Raw genomic sequence first — 18,411 nt, 5'->3', positions numbered from 1 at the left:
ATAAACATAATATTTTTCATCAAAGAACATTTAGAATAATAATTCCCATACAAAGCTATTAAAGACCAAAAGTTATGGAAAAGGCAACTTACCAGTAGGGTATTGAATGAATGACGCCTACCCTTGCTGTATTGACAAAAATATATTGAAACAAACCACAGGCATCAGTACTTGAAGAACTCAATGAGTTCATATTCATAACACACATATTTCCAAGAGCTTGGCATGCTGTTAGATTAGAGTACAACTGCAGTGGAGAAACAAGAATACAGAAAAAAGTATTTAATTACTCCTTCCTTTTGTGAGGCAGTCATAAAATTACAATGTTTTAAGAAGCCACTCCTAAACCTTTGTGTTCGCTTCTAAGGAATTTTATTTTGTCAATACCTTTTCTTCCAGGTATTCAGGTACCATATTTTTATAGATCTGCAGATGGCAGCATGAAATCAATACTCTCACTTTTTCAGCTTATTTTAGTTGCATCTGCTAGATGGTAAAAAGTGACAGAAATGTCAAAATCTGCACTTAGAAAACAAGGTAAGAATGAAAATGTTTAATACCACTTAGACTGTGTGGCAAAGATTACTCCTTTGAAGACCACAGACTGACAACTATAGATACATGTAGTAGTTTCTCCTCAGTTTCATGTTCCTTGTTCAGTTCTGGTAAACACACCAATGCCAAGTGGTATGCAGAGGTGACACCTGGCATCTGTGTGTAGGGGTCATTGCACTTGCCACCTCCTTACCCCCATTTGTGTGGGTCAGACCAGCAGCTGCTCATCACATGCAGGCAGCACCTCTGAACGGCTGAGCAGGGTGAGGCAGACAAACAGGATAAACTGATGCCAGTGATAATGAATGGGACCAGTGGGAGAATTCATCTCAGAGCTGTGTGTAGGAGATGGTGATAGGAGCAGCTGCAAAGGTGATCTGGGAAAATTCTGAACAAAAGTCTGCTGAAATACTGACTGAGAGAACACCTGCCAGCCTGAGAACATGGCTTGGGAGTCTGAAACATCCTTGAGAAGTGCAGCTGGGTACCTGAACTTCAGAGACCTCCTGAGATACCATCAATAAGCATGAAGCCAAGGAATTGTAACATCTGGAAAGGTGAAAAAGAGTCTAGACAAGATTTAGGGTTTAGAAGAGGGAAAACATTCCAAAAGAGTAAGAATAGGCAACTGCTATTGATGGTTGTACATTAAAGAGTAGGAAAACAGTCTGGAAAACATAAAAACTAGCCTGAGATATAAAATTTTGTCATCTCTTGGCTGTCCAGGTGGTGCTGCCCTACACCACCTTATGTGTCTTTGATATAAAAATTACTTTTTACCCAAAATGGAGAGTGAATCTGTTCCTGCCTCTCATCTCTCTCTCTCAATCTCTACACACAGAGGAGGTCCTCTACACAAACTTTTCTATGAACTCCCCTAGGCAAGTTTCCAGACTGTGGCTAGGGATGCCTGACTGCCTCCAGATTCTGCAATGCTGATCATCTTTGAAGTGAAACTTCATCTGTCATCAGTTTTGAGGCCTCACTCCTAGGAGTGGTTTCTTGAGTACTATACTGGTACTATTTGGAATAATAAACACACATATGGGTAATTCATCATAAGCACCTTTGCTGCTTTCCTAGTGATCATTTTGTAGCAACTTGTAATACTGAAATGCATGCCTGCTGTTACTATGGACTGCTGCTACCACTGGAGTACATATATACACTTGCTTTACTAATCATAACTATACTCATTTTACCAGTAATAACTTGCAGTAATCTGTAATAAAAAAATATAGGAAATAAGACTCCATGTGGTCGTGTATTATAGAATCCTCCAAATCCATATTGTGATCTTTAGAGACTTCTTGACCAGGTAGTCCTTTGGGCTGTGACAGATAGGGACAGATAGCAGAACCTGAGAAGTTAAAATCTGATCTTCAGGAGAGCAATACAGAAGGAAAATGAGAATGTGTGATGACAGAGTTAGTAAAAGGGAGGCAGAGGCCCATGCCCTTCACAAGTCTCTGTAACTCTGTTGCTGTAGCCACTCTTTAACCCATGGTTACAGTCACCCAGAGCAACACAGTGGTAAATAACACTTGCATATAGAAAGCAAAGCAAAGCTAAAAAGGGTGGTTCCATGGTTACGAATAATTAAAAATCAACTAAGAGGTAAAGAGCATGTGCCAGTAAATACTGGATATGCTCATTTATATCCAAATACATGGATAGTAGGTCACATACTACCGAATATTGAAGGATTTTTTCTTTTACACCATTAATCTTGTGAAAATTCCAACACTATAAACTTGCATTAACATTGGCTAGCTCTCAATATTTCTAAGCATTCTGTATATATAGTTACTTCTTTTCTATTCTCATCTTAAAATAAAATTCTTCAAAAATAAGCAAGGTAAGTTCCAAATATAAAAGTGACATGCTTTTATAGAGTACAATTCTGTATAAAAAAGCAAACTGCAAACATTAATGAAACTCACCCAACAGGCAAAGGCTGAGGACTGGAGGTTTTTCAGAAACCATGCTGATGCCAGTGTTATACCCTGTAAATAAGGAACTTTTTCACTGTCTTTGTTCACAACAACTCCTACATAGTGTAACAGTCTGGAAAACTATGTCAGCTAGACGATGCTACTTATTTTTTTCCAAGACCATTCTGTCATTTGTAAATATCTCAGTCTAACAATATTAGTTCAAAACACAACCATAATGCAATAATTTCTTTCACATCACTAAATTAGACAAAGTATGCAGGAAAAGAGCTGAACTATTTAAGATTTGAAAACGGATTCCGTGATGGAGAAGTTTTCTTTACCACAGAAGGGAAGTACTAACAATTTCAAGGGTAAGATGTTGACTTGATGGAAAATCTAACTCAGGACCAAATTTGCCAAATTAATTAGCTACTCCTTTTTATAATCTCCTTTTATTAACTACTCACATTTGAACTACACATAGTCTTCATGTGCTTACATACTGTAAGCAACTGAAAAGACATATTTTTCATCAAATATTACTTATAAGATAGCATTTTCGGGGAGAAAATGAATGTTTGATATCTGAAAAACTGAAGACTGCTTTTCACTTTCTTTCAAGTGGTAGCTTTTAACATCAGCTCGTTTAGGAGCATAATACATTTCTTAGCCACACAGCATTTCTTGAATTCAGAACTACTTGGAAAATGGTCCTAACTTTGATCAGATTTCACATTTAATGAAAGTTCATTAGCTAAAACAATTCAAGCTTGTCAGTAGAATGTATTTTCAGTCATTAGCCAATTCAAGGAGTTCAGCAATTTCGCAGACAATCTCAAACTTTACAGTTGCCCATTTTCTTCTATAAGCTCTAAGATCAAGCAGTAAACACAAGCGTTGTATTTTTTTTTAAATGTTTCACACAAATACAAATTTTATATAGTAAAAAGGTCCAGAGGCACTCATGGACTCTTCAGCACATTTCTGTGATATAAGAGTGTGCTTTAAATGCACACAATTAATACAAAAGGCCACATGCTACTAGTTTTGATACTAAAGTTATGTAAATTACTTCCCTTTTTCAGTCTCCAAAACAGCATGACTTTTTAAAAGCTTACTCCATTATAACAATGCCTGCTTGGTGTCCATACCTGCACTCTATCTTGATGCAAATGACCTTATCACTGGGATCAGACAAAAAAAATGGGAATTTGAAATATTTACTGAAAGTAAGTAGTGAGAAAGCTTAAAAGTGTTTTAGAATAAATACACTTACCAGCTGTGCAAAACGAACAGCTGCAACTCCCTTTGGGGGTAAGCCTTCATGAGCCAAAAAGCACAACCCCCCAGTCTGAAAGAAATAGAAGAATAAAAAATTATTATTAAGATATTGATACACTTGTCAAAATAACTATTCTTTTTCTGAACTTCAATAAAATAACCATTTTTCTACTTACTAGAATATTTGGGCTGTTGCAGTCACAAGACTTGCTTACTTGGATGAATGTCTTTTCACATCTTACACACCTATGGATCACAAACATGAAGAATGCACTTAAAATATAATTAAGTACGATATTTAGTCCTCAGAGAAAGTTGATCACATAGCATGCCCCTGAACAGCATCAGTAACATCACTAGTTTGAACTGAAATTCAAAAGTGATTACTGATTTGTTTCTACTATCAGTGAAGTAGAAAATAAACAAAATAATAGTTTATCAGAATAAGAATTCTCTTCTGCTTCCAATCCAAAGCCTGCTTTTTAGTCACATTAAAGCAAGACAAAAGAACCAAGCTGCTGGCCAGATAAGGACTTCAGTGAGCACAAAACACTGTGGGTTTGATACAGGGTTGAGGATTTCCAATTCCCTGCCTTCAAAACTGTCATCCCAAAGACACAGTCTGGTCCTCAGGAATATTCCATTTGAACTAGCATGACACATTTAAATGTATCATCACAAAAGGCAAAGAGCACCCACCTGCTTCCTGGTGCATCTGAGGCAGAGAAGGACGGCTCACTTCCGTTACAACGTATACACAATGCTTCATCAAGCAAAACACCATCCACGCTTCTTTCCACTAAGCAGAAAAGAAAAGCAACTTCGATAAAACTGCCTGATGCAGTGTCACACAGTTCAAGATAAATGGGAAAAAATTCAGCATCTCTGCAGATCTAAAATAAATTCAAATAATTTATTTTGAAAAAATCAAGAGCACAACATGCAAATAACATCCACTATAAATGCACATTCATGCATGTATGTATGTGTGCACTGCTCATAGCTGTGCACATGCAGTTTAGTTTTAAGTGAGAAACGCAACATTTCCTGTCTAGTTTGGCTGTTCCTCTGCTATTTATTCTGAATAAGATTCAAACAAAGCCCTCACTGCAAAGCAAAAATTCAAAACAACAAGTTTGCAAATTACTGGGAAAAAAATTACATTTCATCTGAAATGATTCATGGAAATGTCACAATTTCCAAGTTTTAAAACTGCATCTCCCAGCAACTATATCATCTGGTAAGAGATTTCAAATCTAATTATTAAAAAAAAAATCCAAAGAGAATTAAAAAAATACAGTACTAATGTTCTTCCTCCACGTCAAATTACAGAATCAGCTTTGCTCTCAATATTTTACCATAAAGGCCCGGAATGTATTTTGCAATTCTCATAAAGTTTAAAGCAGAAGACTGGTATTCAGTGTTTTCCAGATTCCTAGGAAATTTTAAAATTATTGATCTGGAAAACAGTGATTCTCCAATATACTCTGTTAGAAATATAACCAAAGTGGACATTTGTAATACTTATTCAGAGAATTACAGGCATTCTATGTCTTTGAAAATAAGGAAAACTAGAGGTCCCAAGAGCTTTTATGTTTTACACCACTGATGAAAATTGTACTTTGTTCTTATGTTTCTACCATGCAAAATAAGCAAAAATCCATTTAACACAAACACTAAATTTATCATTATTTTTCTGTCTCTTGAATATCATCTGCAACTACTAGAGAGCACAGGTATAGGGAAGCACATCTCAGAAAGTCACAGGTAGAAGTGTCTCAGGGAGGCAGGAAATCCACTGACACTAATGCACAGCCATTTGCTTGATTTGCTCAGCCTGTTCTCTTCCACCTACTCATGTAGGTGTGATTCCTTTACTGCACTTTATACTTCAAAACACTGTAATGTTTGTATAGTCTGTATTGACATTGTTTTTATTCCAACTTTAATGACTCCATCCATTGCCAAAGAGCTTGAAGGAAGTGATACATGAGTATTCATTTATGGAATGTTTGCATAATAGTTTTTGTGGCAATGAGCAATGGTACAGATTTATCTGTTGTCTTTCATGACAATTAAGATCAAAAGCAATGTTGAATTTTTATATTAGATAAGAAAACATATCTAACATTGTCTTTCTTACTGAACAGAAGAACATATCTTAGCAAACTCAAATGTCTAAAACAAGTGCTATCATCTCATAGTTGGCATACATTTTTTACCTAGTATTTCATTATTGGGGCATTTACAGTTTCCTTTTGAAGTCAGGCCTTTGGGGCAAGTAATACAATTCCATCCATCTTGAGTAACTCCGCTCTAAAATAAAATATAAAACATTAGAATTTTCAAAAACATAGAGATCACCAAGTATCTGTGAAGAATGTGTTATCCAGCCTTTAGTTACTAGAAAATGTGTTCAGATAAAACATCGATATTCATGAAGTTTTTAAAGATAAAAAAAGGCTAAACAATCTGGCAAAAGTAATTTCTAGCAGACACACAAAAAAAAGTTAAGGCCTTCCGAACCTGTTAGCTTACATCCTCCATGGAAAATTAAAAGTAGAATGTTTAAAAAGTGATACATTGAATAAACATAATAATGCATACATAGACATTTTGCATTTAAATTGCATATTGCAATTTCATACAAATATACAGAAGTAATGGAAATTGAAGAGTTCTAAGTGAAGCAGCTTATATAATTGTTTGCAATTTTGTACCTACCCAGACAATTCACATCCACACTTATTTTATACTATGAAGTAACTGCACTACAGATAAAAACCACAGAGAAAAACGAAGACAACTGCTCATCCTCAAGTGCTACTGATGTTACTCCCTTCTCCACTATGACCATTTTATCTTTGCAAAAGCCTTGGCAGTAGATCAAAGGCAATGCCACCATTGCAGGAAAGAGGAAAAGACAGCAAAAGATCACAACACGAAAGGGTATGTGCCAAAGTCTTTCTGTAACACAGCATGAAGATGGAAAGAAAAGGGAAACTACCTACATAGCCCATTAGCCACTGAACACCTAACTCAGGCAAGTAAGCTGCTCTCCTGAGAGTTCTTCTATAGCTATTGAAGAGAAAGAAATATTTAGGAAGGCTTCACCCTCAAAAGTTGATTTGATGGAAAAATACATTTCTTTGCTGACTATAGTGGGAAAAATCTGGTTTAGCCTCTGTCTCTGGATCAATGCTGTTATTATGACACAAAATTATAACAATTTGTCAAGGAAGGTCAGAAGAACTGATCAAACTATAATTATAATTAAAGTAACATAGTAGGAGCAGGTCATTTAGAAGAAATGAGATGAAATATTGTAAATTATGAAGATACAGCCTAAATATTACAATAATAGTATTTACATAAATAATCAGTTAAGACACTATGAGCTGAAGAGCATCTTTAACATTGTACAGAGTTGTGCTCTCTGGACAAGGACAAAGCTGACAAGAAAAGCAGTGGAAGGAACTTAAACACTTTAAAAATTCTTATTTTGTCTGTGGGGTCAAATTTGTAATGAAAAAAAGCCTGCAAAATAATAGAAATAGACAATTCTAAATTGAAAAAAAATACTACATATTAGCATGGTCTTAAAATTTCCCAATCAAAGACTATTGTGCAAAAATATTTTAAATTAATGAAAAATAACTTGCAGTCAGGACAAAATTTAAAATTAAAAACCCCATAATGGTAATGATTTCTAATCTATCATTATGGCAAACATGAAACATTCAATACTTACCATATTTTCTGGGCATTTTTCACAAGTAACAGAGAACCCACCATTAGTAGAAACCATCCTGTATCCTGGTTCACATTCACAGAAACTACCTGAAGAAAACAAAACAAATGCTCTTTTAATCTATATAGAACTGACTGGTTGTAATGGAATACTAAGAACAACTACTATTGCTCTCAAGAGATCAAGATAGATTATTAGACAGACACATAAAACACTTGAGTGAGATGTGAATGAAAATCGTCTTGCTTTTTAAAAAATGCCCATGTTACAGTTTGCACATAGATGTTTTAGGAGAATATTACAAGGCTGACTGAGCTACCAGGGGGGAACAGGGACACAGAGTTTGTATTTTGTGGGTTTTTTAGTTAAACCAAATTTTACCAGTTGGTCTGTAAGAGATATAATCTCTCCATCTAAATCTTGCCACAGCCTTTCCTCTCTACAGCACCAGCATTATATGTTTGCATACAGGTTTTATTTCTTCAATTTGATGTCAGTCCTAAAACCAAAATGTCTTCCTATGAAAAGGTTTTTCAAAATATAACTGTTGTATGAAAAGCTGTTTTAAACTCGAGGCTTTTAAAATTGAGCATGGGGATCAAGGTTTACATTGAATGGTGTTCAGTGAGTGAACACAACATACTTAACATTTTGTATGAAATTAACCACTTTTCATGGCACAGTATAATGCCCACATGCTAGTGCTCAACAACTATTTTTTTTAGAAACTTTTCCTGTCTCAGTATCATGAATTTCCCTCTGTACTTTTAAACACATACTGGAAACCAAAACTGATTATATGTACTAATAAACTGTTTTTATCGTTTCAGCTAATTGAACTGTGCAGGCAAAAATAATGTCAAATTCTGTGGAAAGTTTTATAACCTTAATGTACATTCTAATGAGACCAGTTTCTACTTTATTCAAAGAAGAAAAAGCCCAATTGGACTAGATCAATGAAAAGTTTGAGTTGTGACACTCACAGTGCCAATACCTAGATTTTTAGGCATGTCACCTGAAAGCAGAATCCAGACTGATGAGCTAGCCAAGGAGTGCATGGGCAATCACAAGTGGAATTCAGCCAAGATGCAAACAGCACTGAGTGGCACCTACCTACACTGCTCCAGTTAGATCTGCAGGTAAAAATAAACCCTTGACCTTCCCTTGGAATTTTCCTCTCCTTGAAGCCCTTTATTTAGAGGAAGATTCAGCCTTAAAAGTAGTTATGGATCTAGACACCCACATTATCAGGAGATCTGAAAACAAATAGTGTATTTTTTTCCAGTAAGTGAACTATGGGATCAGTCTTCAGGGCACCATGGTGGTGGAGAAGGTGAGCAGCTTCCACGCAGCAGCTGTGAACACAGCCCTCCACATCACTGCTTCCCACGAAGTACCAGCTCTGGAGAGAGATGCTCTTGGGTCTCACTCTCAAATTTGTACACACACCAGGGAACTCCCACTCTTGTTGGACTGTGTATTTTATGAAAGATGGATGCTTTAACACCTCCTTATGCCCCAAAGAAAGCAGCCAACTATCTGTATTTTCCATTTAGTACTGTCAGGCTGTGCTGTATCTGCTCCAAGTTCCCGTGTGGGACTTGGACTAGTATAGGCACAGCCTGAGGATCTCAGACACTTGGTGTCTCAGACTTACAAGTCTGACAAGGAGTTTCAAGGTACACAAGTGATCGAGAACACAAATTCAGGCTCCTGCAGAATTTTACAGATGAAAATGCAAATACAATATAATGCTTGAGGAAAAAAAGGTTATTAGAAAAAGGTCGAAAGCGATTTCTCTAAGCTGTATCTCAGACAGATTACAGCTGCGCTGGGGTCTCTCAGGTCTTTGGGGGATCCTGGCCCTTTCGCGGCTTTCCAGGCCTGTTTCAGGCTGCGGCTGTTTTACCGCCACAGCCTGAGTCCCGACTGCGCACCTCCCGCTGCTGGGGGCGAATTCAGAGCGGAGCCGCCCGAGCCCCGCCTCCCCCATCGCTCACCGCCGGAGCTCTGCCGCTGGTGGGCCCCGCAGGGCGCGCAGGCCAGGCGGGAGCTATCGAAGTAGTGTTCGGCGCCGCAGTCGTCGGGGCGCTGGAGCGGGACGGAGAAGCCGCGGGCGGGGGGCAGCGCCGCCGACACCGCCATCAGCAGCGCTGCGGCGGCGGCCCCGCGGCCCCGCGTCGCCATGGCCACCGCGCGCCCCGCCCGCACGCGCCCATTGGCTAGAGCCGCGCGGTACGGCGAGCGCCGGGGGCCCGCCGCCGCAATACGCGAATTGCCCGCGGGGCGGGGCGAGGGACGGCGCACTACCCCGAGTTTATGTGTTTGGTCTTTTGAGAGTTTTGTTCATCTTGTGCGAGACCGGGAGCGAGAAACGAGAGGACACCGAGGCCCGGTTTGCACGGTTTGCACTTTCCGGTACCTCGTTTCTAGAGCTGATGCACAGCGTATCATCCAAATGGAACACGTGTTTGTAATTTCTCCCCAGAGAGGGAAGTGGTGACAAGGTGAAATCACAAAATGCCTAGAGCAATGGGTGCTCAGCCAGTGTTACTCTCCTTTACCTTTTACACCATTATCACACTCTTGTTCACATCGCACAGAAGGACAGAATGAGTCCGGTTGGAAAGGACCACAGTGGGTCTCATCTGGTGCAACCTTCCTGCTCAAGCAGGGCCATCCCAGAGCAAATGGCACAGCATTGTGTCCAGAGAGTTCTTGAGTATCTCCAGTGAGGGAGACTCCACAACCTCTCTGAGCAGCCTGTTCCAGTGCACCCGCACAGCAAAGTTCTTCATGCTCAGGTGGAACTTTCTGGGCCTGTTTTTGCCAGTTTTGTCTCATTCCCTCAGATGTTACCAAAACTTTGCAAGACACCGTGTCCTGGATTTTAGTTATTTCTTATTGTCCCCCTCCTGTGTGCTAATTGCCTAACTATTATAATTTTCAACATTAGCATGTTTTACTTCTCATTGGATTTATTTTGTTGGTTCAACAACTGTTAAAAGGTTGAGTTTATGTTTTCAAGTCGAATTACTTGTCTCCAGACTCAGGTTCATGTAAATTTGACTGTGTAAAGACGTAACTTTTTTACTGGTGTGCTTGATTTGTGGAAACCTCCACCTTGTACCCTGCACAGAATAAGCAATGTCTTTTTTCTAAACAAGATGCTATCTCTGTGTTGAGAGAGCTTCTAAAGTCGGCAGCACTGCTAGGTGAATCTATCGTAAGTAGTACAGGGGTATTTTTCCTACGTAAAATGGAGCAGGTAAACACTGCACATGCATAAAAATACGGGACAACGTAAAGTCAGGGAAGGCAGGTAGAATAAACATTAGGATAAATATACCTCGCTTGCACAACCAAGGTACTCTGCCTCTGCCCTTCCCTTTACTTAATCTTGAACCTTTCCTTCTTCTCCTCCATTCCTGCATCCCTGCCCTCCCCTCCTGTAGAGCCCAGGCCGGAGCCGGCCCCGAGCTGCGTTACAAACCGTGCCAAGGGCTCGGGCCCGCGGCGGTGAGCGGCGCCTGAGCCTCGGCACGCGCCGGCACCGACGGGAACGAGCCTGAGAGCAGCGCACAGCGCGGCAGCGGCGCTCGGTCACCGTGTGACCGATCTCTCTACACAGATCTGTCACAGTACAGGTCTATCCCTACGCAGATCTACAATCAAACCGATCTCTTATTACACAGCTCCCTCGCATCTTCTTAGGCAGCGACCGCACGCGCGCCTCCAGGGCAGCGAACGCATGCGCACTGCCTGCGGCGAGACGGGGCGCGCGGCCTGCGCACGCGCACGGCAGGGCAGAGGGCGGGATCGCCCCGCCCGGAGGGTGCGCGCGCAGGTCCGCGCTCGCGCAGCGCAGCTTCCCCTCAGCGTTGGGGGGGGGCAGTGGAGGTGGCGCCATCTTGGCGGAGCCGTGCCGGGAGCTGCGGCGCTCGCTGAGCGGCGTGTCCGGTGGGTGCGTGGATGGATGGCGTGAGGGACAGAGCACGCCTCCCCTGGGTGCGGCGTGTAGCCGAGGGCGGCGCGAAGTTTGCCGGTTCTCGGTTACCCGGCCCACGCGGAACCGCTGCGCGGCCGCTCCGTGTGCCCCGGCCCCGTGTGCTCCGGCCTTCTTGTGTCCCTGGGCTTCCCACCCCACTTCCCCGCTCCCGCTGCTTCCCTCACCCCTGTCCTCGTGTCGGGAAGCAGACGAGCTTCTTCGGGGGGGCGCAGCACCGGTGGCTCTGGCGGGCCGCAGCGTTTGTGGCGGGGGTCGGCTTCCCCGTGCCCCTGGCCCGTTCCCTGCCCTGCCGCCCGCGGCGGGTCTCTCCAGCAGCGCTGGGGCTGGCGGGATGACTTGCTGGGAAGCGGTTCCGTACTACATTCGACCGTGTAGCGGGGCCAGCTGTAGAGCTCACTCATGTTTTCCTTCAGCACTGGGCAAACTGCTATTCGGAGCAGCCTGCTTCCTCTATTGAGGCTTATTTTGAAGAACAGAATAAGAATCCTTCCCCTGTTCCGCTAGTTATTCTATACTGGTCCAATTTCGTAGACGGGATGTTTCTATGGGTTCTCTTTGTAGCTTGCAGTCTGTGTGTAATCTTTCAGTGTTACGATAAAAATCCTAGTCTAGTGCAGCCTTAGTTTCCTACTGCGTTTACAAGTCGTGGATTATTTTAATGGCTTTAATGTTTGGAATTTCCTGAGACTGTGGAAGAATAGGTATTACACTGTACTGTTTTCTAACCAATTTTGCTCATATATGAAATTTCATAAAACTGTACACTTCTGTGCTTTTAAGCTGTGGCATGAAGTTGTTTATTTATTCTCCAAATCCTTGCTCTCTGAAGTCCTTGTTCAGTTAATGAATTGCTCTTACTTTTCATGACAAGTCAATTCTTTTTGGTTATGCACTTTAAATTTGGATGGCTTGTCTGTGCTTTCTACTCATGTGTGATGGTTTGCTATACAGTCAGTAAGAGCTATTATTTGAACTTGCATTTGTTTATGGACTTCTTAGAGATCCCGTTATGATCTGGAACCACTGGTCTGGTTTTCACCACTGAAGGTTGTGTATTGTATCCCTGGTGCATCGTGGAGAACTTGCTGTTTATCACCGAAGAATTATGGAGGAGAGCTGTTGAGAATGATGTTTAAAAATTGGGATAAGAAAGCGGAGTTGTGAATCCAGAAGTACTACAGATTAAATACATCATGAAGTAGCAGGGCAGCGGATTTGCTTTTTCAAGACATGAAGGTGCTGTATGAAAATTCTGCCCTTGAATTCTCCATGCTTTTTTGGCACTGTCATTGCATCTCTTGAGAAGACACGTTGTAAAGTATTCTGGGTCTGGCTGGGATGGAGTTAACGTTCTTCACAGCAGCCCATACAGTTGTTTGGATTTGTGGCTAAAAGAATGTTGGCAACACATCGGTGTTCTGGCTGTGGCTGAACAGCGCTTGCACAGTATCCAGGATTTATCAATTTTCCCTACTCTGTTCCTACAGTGAGTGTGCTCAGAGTAGGTGAGAAGCTGGGAGGGAACATGGCTGGGACAGCTGACCCAAACTCACCAAAGGGATATTCTGTGACATGTAACATCATGCTGGGTAACAAAAACTGAGGTGGAGGAAGAAGTATTTAAATGGTTTCTTTGGGAGGATTTTTTCTTGGCTCCCGAGGCAGTTGTTATTTGGAGGAAGGCTGGACATCAGTCAGCCTGTGGAAGGTGGTGAGTGATGTTCTTTGTTTTGTGTTTTTCTTTCCACTGATGAAACTGTCTTTATCTTGACCCACAAGTTTTCTCGACTTTGTTCTTTCCCATCCTACTGATGGGGATTAGGAGTGAACAATCAGCTGTGTGGGTGCTTGGCTGCTGGCTGGGGTCACCACCACAAAAGTACAGAGGACAGATGGTCTTTAGTGAAGTTTCTCAATGGGCAGTTGTTTTCAGTTCGTTGTTCTTACTGAGTACTGGTGCAGAAGTGACATGGAGTCTGACAGAATTTGGGCTTTGCTCTTGTTTTGCTGCGTTCAGGTGGAGTGGCAGTAATGGTTATTGGTAGGTAACTCGTCATCAGGATCTAGTGCTTTATAGAGCATGGTTTGTAGAAGGAGTGTTTGTAGACCCTCGGAGCATTGGGCTGTTGTGTTTGTTTTAAAGGGATGTGGTCATTTGCTACAGAGGCTTGTGTTTGTTCTGAGAATATTGTCCTGTTTGTTGTGTGGTGTTATAAAGTGTTGAAAATCAGGGTATGTTAAGTCAGTGTATTCAAGGTTTTCTTGTTCTTATGCTTGAAAGGCAGTAGAGTAAGGATTTAGGGAAAATACTGAAGTTGGCTTTGTAAATTCAGGTACTTTCTGAAGTTTCTCCTTGTTGGATATTTTTGCTCTTTCATTTGATGGGCTTCACTGTGTATGTTAAGTGCAGTGCTGGACTGGTGAGTAGCATACTCTTGTGAAGTTTGAAACCAGGTGGATTTCAGAAGAATGGACATGTCATGTAATCCTGAGATGGACCTAAGCACCTTTCAAGAACTCAGTTGAGAACTGTTCCCTTGATACAGTGTCAGTCTGTTTCACTGCGACAGTTCATTGTGGCACAATTGATGACCAAGTAATCTCATCGTATTTTCATCATTTCCAGAAGTCAACTTAAATTATGAATTTCTTTTGCTTCTAAAATGGAAACAGAAAGATGCGGTGCATGGCATCTTGGAACACGGAAGGAGTTCTTCACACGGGTTCATAACATGCTTGGCTTTAGTATTAGCCACTGCTATGGATGGGCTGCAGCAGTGTAGCACAGTGTGTAAAGCAAAGTACAGGTATCAGCCATTAATTATGTTTCGTTTTCTTTCCACAGTTAAGTTGATTTTACAGAATTTATCAGGTCTCCAAAGCAGAAACAGGTAAGCTGTCAAAAGCTTAACACTTCTCACTGAGTATTGTGACAAGATCATACACAGCCTTTTTTCCTCACAGACTTGTGGCTGGCAACTAGGATATGCTTGTGGCCACTGCAGTTAATACTCTGACTACACCAATGAAACAACATTTTTGAATGCTGAGAAAACATACATTATTGAACAGAACTGATCACTGGGTAGAGCAACTTGTCAAAGCAGTAAAGTCATCATTGTTTGTGAGTTACTTCATTTTCCAGTGACATAGTTATTCTTTTTCCTTTCTCCTTTTATCAGTTAGTGTCCTGTTCAAAAGTAAATCGGATTTTTTTTGTTCCTTAGGAGTGGGCAGAGATCTCTGGCACATAGTAACTATGCCGTGAAAGACTTGAGGTGTTCTTTAGGTATTGTGGATGGTGAGGAGTGACTTAGGTGGATTTTGTTGCCCTTAGGTTAGGGAATATTGATAGATTTGTGCATGAGTGCCGGTGGAGTAGCTAATTGTTCTGACTAATCAACATTCAGTGAATTGTTTTAATCTCGTTCCGTGAACTTGTGGGTTTTCTGATACCTTCTCTCTTGATGAGACAAGGGCATTCATTAAAAAGGCTCTAGCTTCTTAAATGATAAGATACTGTAATAGCTGAGTACTAAAGACGTGCTATCATGTGTACCTTTTTGTCTGCAGGTGATTTTTGCTGTGGGTTGAGCTCAGCATGGCTGTAGTCATCCGTTTACAGGGGCTTCCTGTTGTTGCGGGTCCTCCAGATATTCGTCGTTTCTTCTTGGGATTGAATATTCCTGATGGAGGTGTGCATATTATTGGAGGAGAGATTGGGGAGGCTTTTATTATATTTGCAACAGATGAAGATGCACGGCGTGCCATGAGCTGTTCGGGAGGGTTTATCAAGGACTCGCGCATAGAGCTCTTTCTCAGCAGCAAGGCAGAGATGCAGAATACCATAGAAATGAGCCGGAAACGATTTGACCGTGGGGGACGAGAAACTATGTCTGGCTCTAGAAGAACAGGTACTAATGGTTCTAGTACATCAAGTATTGGAGATATACCACATTTAGTTACAGCTTCCCCAAAAGGAATAAGGAAACCTAGTTACGGGCCACCAAATCGCCTGGAGGCTGGTTTCCATACCAACGGCACGAGATATGGTGATACGGGTATACCTAAGTCAAACTATCAGTTAAGAAAGGATTCCCACCCGTTTAACCCAGATGATCGTTACCTATTTCTGCGTGGTATACCTTACTCTGCAACAGAAGTTGAAGTACGTGCTTTCCTCTCGGGGATTCGCGTGGATGGAGTGATTCTGATAAAACACCGCAATGGTTTAAACAATGGTGATTGCTTGGTAAAATGTGCTACACCTGGCGATGCCTTAGAAGGACTTAAACGTCATAGACAATACATGGGTCAGAGGTTTATAGAAGTTAGTCCAACTACAGAGGAACGGTGGATTGAATGTGGTGGGCGGATAGACATGCCAGATGAAATGGATCACTTTTTGTGTGAAGACCATTCTCCAAGAAGTTCAGGCTACATGCATTCAAGCAAGCATTCTCGTTCAAGATCACCACGGAGACAAAGAACACATTCTCGTTCATCTCCTAGCCAGGAATATTACATACACTTAAGAAATCTATCTTTTAATGTGGAAAAGAGAGATTTGAGAGATTTTTTTCCTGAACTGGATATACACAGCAAACAGATCAAGATTCTAACAGATAAGCATCAGAAAAGGACTAGAGATGCCTTTGTGGTCTTAAGGAGTGAGAGAGAATATCAGGCTGCTTTGGAATGTCACAGAAAGGTTCTTCTCAATCGTCCTGTGTACATTTTTCCAATTTCAAGAAAGTCAATGTTGAAAATAATTGACTCTTGTGAGAGGAGAAGATCACCGGACAGAGATCATCTTGGACAGGCCATATCAGAAAAAAGTTACCGAGAAGGTCATTCCAGCCCTAAAAATTGTGTTTATGTAAGGAATTTTCCGTTTGATGTGTCAAAAATTGAAGTGCAGAAGTTCTTTTCAAGATTTGATATTGACGAAGATGATATTTACTTGCTCTATGATGAAAAAGGAGTTGGACTGGGAGAAGCACTAGTGAAGTTTAAATCTGAAGAACAAGCTATGAAAGCGGAAAATTTAAACCGTCAAACTTTTTTAGGAACCGAAGTGTTAATAAGACTTATATCTCAAGATCAGATGCAGAAGTTTGGTGTCGCTGCATCATTATCTGCACCAAATGAAATGCATGGTCATTCACATCCGTATGACAGAGGTGACCTCTCCCGTCCAGTTGGTTCACCATCTGGGCCACCACAAGGGCCACCCATGCATTCTTTTGGTCCCCCTGGGAACTTCAGACATCATTCTGAATTTAGACATCCCCCTGAGGACTTCATGTGCCCTCCTAAGGATTTTAGGGGTCCACCACCCCTCATGGATTTTGGTGGTGACAGTGAACCTTTTGGTAGAATGGAGTTTGGGAATAATAAAATGGGAAATTTTCCTGAAGGAAGATTTATGCCAGATCCAAATTTCAGTGGTGGTTCTGAACGTGTTGTTCCTATTCTGTTGAAAAATTTACCTTTTAAAGCTACTCCTAATGAGATTTTGGATTTTTTCTATGGCTATAGAGTGATACCGGAGTCAGTTTCTGTGCAGTACAATGAACAAGGATTACCTTCTGGTGATGCCATTGTTGCTATGACAAACTATGAGGAAGCTATGGCTGCTATTAATGAACTGAATGATAGGCCCATTGGTCCACGGAAAGTTAAGTTGAGTTTGCTGTAAAGGAGGAAAAGATGCTTTATTAACACGTTCTAGGTTTGACAGTATTGACAGTTATTTTAACTTTTAATTACTGGAAGATGCAAAGCAGTTTCCATCAATGGTTGTAAATACCTAGTTCAGTTGTTTAGCTCTTGGTCGAAATACCTGTAGGACATTGAATGTCTTACATCAAGGTATAAGATGATAGAGTTGTAATGATTTGGGGTTTTTTTTTAGATTAATTCCAGTCTTATGTTTTTGCACCAAATAAAAACGTAAGTGCTGGTTGACTGACCACACAAACGGTTCAAATAGAAGATTTTCAGTGCTACCTGCATTAATAAATGACACTTCTTATTGAGGTTAGCTTAATAAAATTTTAAAATTACTGGTTTTTTTTTTTGTTTTGTTTCTTTTTGTGTAAACTTTTCAGATTTTATTCGGTTTCGTATGTTTGCAGGCATTCCTGTTTAAGAGCTTGCTGTTCTTATTAGCTGGCTTTGCAACTTTTTTAAAATAAAAAGGAAATTGCCATTTAAATGTGTGTCTTATATTTAAAACCTGTTTAGTTAATGATCTCAATTATTATGCTCAGCAGATCTGGGTCGTGAGAATGATGCTGGCTGCTTCATCTGGAAAGAGTGAACTGGTAGTTTGTCAACACAGCAAAGGATGGGTAGTTGACAGAGCTTGCAGAGGCTGTATTCATCAGTTAGGCTTTTTTCTCACTCACTGTAGTACCTTGAGGCAGAAAACGAATGTTGGAATTACATCAAGAATTCTGACTTCAGTGGTTTTATCTTCACATGCTGTGTAATATGAATACTAACTGGCTAATGATGTCTGGATGCATTCCAGGTCAATCTGTGATTAGTTTTTACTAACATCTGTTACTGGCAACCAAGCTGACAAGCGTTATTTTCTTACGTAATAAAAGAAATGCTTATGTCAGCATTTAGAATGTGTTGTTTTCATTGGTTTGTTACCAGCATGTTTAAATTTTAGGAAGAAATAAAAGCTTGGAAAAGCTGTGTCTTCAAAATTAAGGCTTAGTAGAAAACTTTGATTGTGTGGGCAAGGACTTTCATTGACATTACAGCTGTGCAAGATAGTATCTGTAGTACTAAAGGATTAAGTCTCAGTCTCCTCAAACTGAGACAACAGAGTTGCAACTTGGCAGTGAAAACTTCTAACCTTT

General features: G+C 40.8%; 2 protein-coding genes across 11 annotated transcripts in view; one reads left to right on the top strand and one right to left on the bottom strand.

Annotated features, from left to right (window-relative positions):
- TMEM67 (transmembrane protein 67) overlaps positions 1 to 9,711 on the bottom strand; it is a 31,036-nt gene extending 21,325 nt beyond the window's left edge. For both annotated transcript variants that reach the window (XM_059863668.1, XM_059863677.1), the window contains exons 1-8: positions 9,525 to 9,711; positions 7,525 to 7,613; positions 5,996 to 6,089; positions 4,473 to 4,572; positions 3,950 to 4,019; positions 3,769 to 3,843; positions 2,499 to 2,561; positions 93 to 247 (exon numbers count right to left, since the gene is read on the bottom strand). In XM_059863668.1, the coding sequence (XP_059719651.1) occupies positions 93 to 247; positions 2,499 to 2,561; positions 3,769 to 3,843; positions 3,950 to 4,019; positions 4,473 to 4,572; positions 5,996 to 6,089; positions 7,525 to 7,613; positions 9,525 to 9,711 (833 nt within the window). The remainder of the gene's footprint in view (positions 1 to 92; positions 248 to 2,498; positions 2,562 to 3,768; positions 3,844 to 3,949; positions 4,020 to 4,472; positions 4,573 to 5,995; positions 6,090 to 7,524; positions 7,614 to 9,524) is intronic.
- A 1,661-nt stretch (positions 9,712 to 11,372) lies between these two features.
- RBM12B (RNA binding motif protein 12B) overlaps positions 11,373 to 18,411 on the top strand; it is an 11,816-nt gene continuing 4,777 nt past the window's right edge. Inside the window, exons 1-3 of one of the 9 annotated variants that reach the window (XM_059863574.1) lie at positions 11,375 to 11,484; positions 14,379 to 14,424; positions 15,107 to 17,753. In XM_059863574.1, the coding sequence (XP_059719557.1) occupies positions 15,135 to 17,234 (2,100 nt within the window). In that variant the 5' untranslated portion in view covers positions 11,375 to 11,484; positions 14,379 to 14,424; positions 15,107 to 15,134 and the 3' untranslated portion in view covers positions 17,235 to 17,753. The other 8 variants (XM_059863619.1, XM_059863612.1, XM_059863598.1 and 5 more) reach the window with 8 other exon arrangements.

This window comes from Haemorhous mexicanus, chromosome 1, assembly GCF_027477595.1.
Source record: "Haemorhous mexicanus isolate bHaeMex1 chromosome 1, bHaeMex1.pri, whole genome shotgun sequence".
Classification (NCBI taxonomy): Eukaryota; Metazoa; Chordata; class Aves; order Passeriformes; family Fringillidae; genus Haemorhous; species Haemorhous mexicanus.
Note: the sequence above shows the minus strand (reverse complement) of the source record. Positions and strands in the feature narration are given on the sequence as shown.